At 45.6% G+C, this 4,265-nt stretch overlaps 1 protein-coding gene across 1 annotated transcript in view; it reads left to right on the top strand.

The window, feature by feature from the left end:
- Positions 1–4,265, top strand: part of MAATS1 (MYCBP-associated, testis expressed 1) — a 71,512-nt gene that overhangs the window by 4,158 nt on the left and 63,089 nt on the right. The window contains exons 3-4 of the mRNA XM_005875342.2: positions 1,592–1,668; positions 3,159–3,316. Coding sequence (XP_005875404.1) covers positions 1,592–1,668; positions 3,159–3,316 — 235 coding nt within the window. The remainder of the gene's footprint in view (positions 1–1,591; positions 1,669–3,158; positions 3,317–4,265) is intronic.

A 4,265-nucleotide genomic window follows, 5' to 3' on the forward strand; every position in this document is an offset into this window, starting at 1 on the left:
AGAAACATTGATCAGCTGCCTCCTGCACATCCCCTACTGGGGATGTGCCCACAACCAAGGTACATGCCCTTAGCCAGAATCGAACCCGGGACCCTTCAGTCTGCAGGCCGATGCTCTATCCACTGAGCCAAACCGGTCAGGGCTTCCTGGGCTTTTTAGAACTGTTTCTACAATATGGGTAAATTGGCTGAGGGGCTCTCTCATGATATCCATGGGAAAATTTCCCCCATAAAATTCATGGGCTTTTTATACTATTAAGCCTGGGAGCCAGAGGATTGGGTTTCAAATCCTAACTGCCAAATAGTAAGTTGCTAACTTCTTAAAGCCTGTTTCCTCACCTATAAAATGGAAGCCTAGCACCTACCTCATTGGGTTTTTGTGAAGGTTAAGTCAAATATCTATAATAATAAAAAACATAATATGCTAATTAGACTGGACATCCTTCCGGGCGTCCTTCCTGACGACCTTCAGGATGAAGCTGGGGGGGCGGAGCAGGGGACCGAGCCCCTTGCACGAATTTTATGCATTGGGCCTCTGGTTGCATGTAAAGCACTTAATATCTGTCTAGGAGTAAGCAAGTGATACCTGGTGACTGCTATTACATGGGCATCTCAGAGGCCTTTCTACTGTTCCCCCCTCCCCCCCATTTTGAGAATATTTATGAATTTACTTGAGTCAAACTGACAACATACGCTGGGGATCAAGACCTCAAATGCTCCCTCTACTGCTTATTGAACACTGATTATGATCACAGTTGTAGGATATGTTGCAGAATGTGTAGTCACAAATCATGCAGTATCTTCTATAGATGGCAAGAATCTTTCTTAGATATCATGTCTTCACACTCCTTATGGGAATATGAGGAGAATGGTTTATTATTTATTATTCAGACTCAGAAGCTATTCAGGCTAAACTAATTTCAGGTAAATAACACAATTGCAACCATAGACCCGGTGGTATCTTTTCAATGAGTATGAATAGAAATTTACCTTTACCCCATACTATTTTCAATATATCAATCAGTTGTTGAACTTTGGAGAAATAACTTAGTCCCGTCATTAGCATACCTGTAAACTTAAGGGGTGAATTCTGAAGATAGCTGATCTTATTTATCTTTTATCAGAGAATGACATTTTCTTAACATGTTGACCCATTTGGAGAGGACATACTGTTAAGAGTTCCTATTTTCCCTGTGTACTGAAATGAGAGTGCCCAAATTTATTGTTTCTGTCACTTGCAAATGGGCATAGTGTTCTTTCTTCTTGCACTATTTCCTGAGCTTCCCAGACTGGAAACTGGTTTGTTCATAGAATAGAAGAAAGCATGTTTAGGTTATGGTGCTTGAGAATATGTCCCTTTTTTTTTTTTTGTATTCAGGTCTATAAACTGATTTTGGAATGCATAGAAAAGAAATGCATCTAACAGACTCTCACTGTGGTAGAGTAACAGGGCTATGAGCTGTTGTGGAGTTAGGCAAGATATAAATTTTCTAATTTTTTTCCAATTAAGAAATTACATTGCTTTGCCATTGTTCTCAGACTAGGAGTAGATAAGTTCTGTTCCTTATACTACCTTATTGTTTATTTTGCAGATCCGTTGTTTACTGTGTCAAGTGAGCAAGACCACACACAGGCAAATGTCCAAGCATTCCTGAGTCGAAGCAGACTGGTAGGTCTAATTCATTCCCTAAGACAGTTTAATGAACCTGAGCCATCTAGTGTGGCTGTGCTGATAAGACTGATTTATCGCCCTGGCTGGTGTGGCTCAATTGGTTGGGCATTGAAAGTGTTGCTGGTTTGATTCTTGGTCAGGGCACGTGCCTGGGTTGTAGGCTTGATCCTCAGTATGGGGCGTGCAGGAGGCAGCTGATCAATGTATCACTCTCATATTGATGTTTCTCTCCCTTTCTCCCTGTTCCTTCCTCTCTCTCTAAAAATCAATTTAGCCCTAACTATTCAATTCCTGGTCGGGGGTGTACGTGAGGTAACCGACTAATGTTTCTCTATCACATCAAGGTCTCTCTCTCTCTCTCTCTCTCTCTCTCTCCCCTTCCTTCCTCTCTCTCTAAAAAACTGCAGGCACATCCCCAGTAGGAGGTGTGCAGGAGGCAGCTGATCGATGTTTCTCTCTCATAGATGTTTCTAACTCTCTATCCCTCTCTCTTCCTCTTTGTAAAAAATCAATACAATATATTTTTTTAAAAATCAATTTAAAACAAATCTTTAAAACAAATCTCCATTGGTTTTTATGTTCTACAGAAATTACTTTGCCATGATTACTAGGGGACAAAGACATCTTGATACTTGTGGCCCAGTGTGGGGATTAATTAACTAGTCTATACTAATAAAAGGGTAATATGCTAATTAGACCAGGTAGACAGAATGTCTTCCGGATGTCATTCTGAATGTCCTTCCTGACAAAGCTGGGGCCCAGGCAGTGCTGCCTGGGGTCCCGGGTGCCTGCCCAGGCAAAGCTGCCCAGGTCCTGGTTGCCCGCGGCTTGCCAGACGAGTGAAGCCTGGGTCCCAGGTGTGGGGGCCGAGGCAGAGGTGGTTAGGGGTGATCAGGCAGGCAGGTGAGGGGTTAGGGGGGATCAGGCAGTCAGGCAAATGGTTAGGGGTGATCAGACAGGCAGGCAAATGGTTAGGGGTGTGCAGGCAGGCAGGCAGGTGAGTGGTTAGGATCCAGCGGTCCCAGATTGCAAGAGGGATGTCCCTGCAGGATCAGGCCTAAACTGGCAGTCGGACATCCCCCGAGGTGTCCCGGATTACGAGAGGGTGCAGGCTGGGCTGAGGGACCTGCCCGCCCTGTGCATGGATTTCGTGCACCAGGCCTCTAATAATGAATAAAGGACTCAATATAACCTAATTTATTTAAATGGGGAAAGTGATATATACCTGTATTAAAAGAATTCAAGAAGTACAAAAGCGTATACAATATGAAGTAAATTCTAGCCCTCTGTTCCCTTTACATAATCATTCATTGTCATTAGTTTCTTGGGTATTCTTCCAGAGATATTCTATGTATATACCAATAACCCTTCTTTCTGTGCCAGATACACTCTTTTTTTACCCTTTAAAAAAAGTTTGCAATGTAAGTAAAAGGCTTTAGAAAATCTGATGGCATAATTTTGTCCTTTTTCTCCCTGCCTAACATTAGAGGAAAGTTCCCAGGTTTAGGACTATGTTCAGTAACCTGATCCATTACCCAAGACATTCTCTATATTGGAGCAAGGCAGATCCCGTCCCACCATTCATCAGTCGGGAATGGAGGGGACATGAGGAGAAACGAAGAGAAACCCTCCAGAAACTTGGCATGTAAGTGTCTAGTAGCTTCAGCTGCTACTCATGTTTTTAATAAATGCATTTTTCATATTAAAAATATTTATTTATTTTGCATTATTTTAAAATGTATAATTTTGATGCTATACCTAGGCCAGTGGACCCCAAATTCTCTCTCTTTACCCCTTTAATCAAACCAAGCCTGATGCAGGAGCAGTGGTTATAGGTTTATTAGTTAGCAGATGGTCTCAGAAGGTTGGAGTGAATCTATACTAATAAAAGGGTAATATGCTAATTAGGGTGGACGTCTTTCTGGACAAAGCCGCAGTGGCTGCCCGAGGCACAGGCAAGCCGTGGATGGTGGCTGCCACTGCCAGGGCCGGCCCGAGGCTCAGGCAGGCTGTGGTGGCTGCGAGGGCCAAGGCTCAGGCAGCCATGGTGGCCGGCAGTGGCAGCAGCAGAGGCATGATGGGGGAATCGCCTTCCCCTGATCGGCCAGTTGCTCCTGCAGATGGAGGCCAGACTGCGGCTTAGGCCCACTCCCCCGGGGAAGCAGGCCTAAGCTGTCAGTAGGACATCCCCTGAGGGCTCCCAGATTGTAAAAGGGGGTAGGCCGGATTGAGGGACCCCCTCCCCGCCAGTGCATGAATTTTTATACACTGGGCCTCTAATATATATATACTAGAGGCCCGGTGCACAAAAATTTGTGCACTCGGGGGGAGGGGAAGTACCTCAGCCCTGCCTGTGCCCTCTCGAAGTCTGAGACCCCTAAGGGGATGACCACCTGCTGGCTTAGGCCCGCTCCCCGGGGGATTGGGCCTAAGATGGCAATCAGACATCCCTCTGGCAGCCCGGCAGCCCTCGGGGGATGTCCACTTGCCAGCAGGGAGCAGACCTATGCTGCAGTCGGACATCCTTAGCGCTGCTGAGGAGGCAGGAGAGGCTCCCACCACCACTGCTGTACTGGCAGCCATCAGCCTGGCTT

Source organism: Myotis brandtii, unplaced genomic scaffold (assembly GCF_000412655.1).
Source record: "Myotis brandtii unplaced genomic scaffold, ASM41265v1 scaffold46, whole genome shotgun sequence".
In the NCBI taxonomy this organism is placed as follows: Eukaryota; Metazoa; Chordata; class Mammalia; order Chiroptera; family Vespertilionidae; genus Myotis; species Myotis brandtii.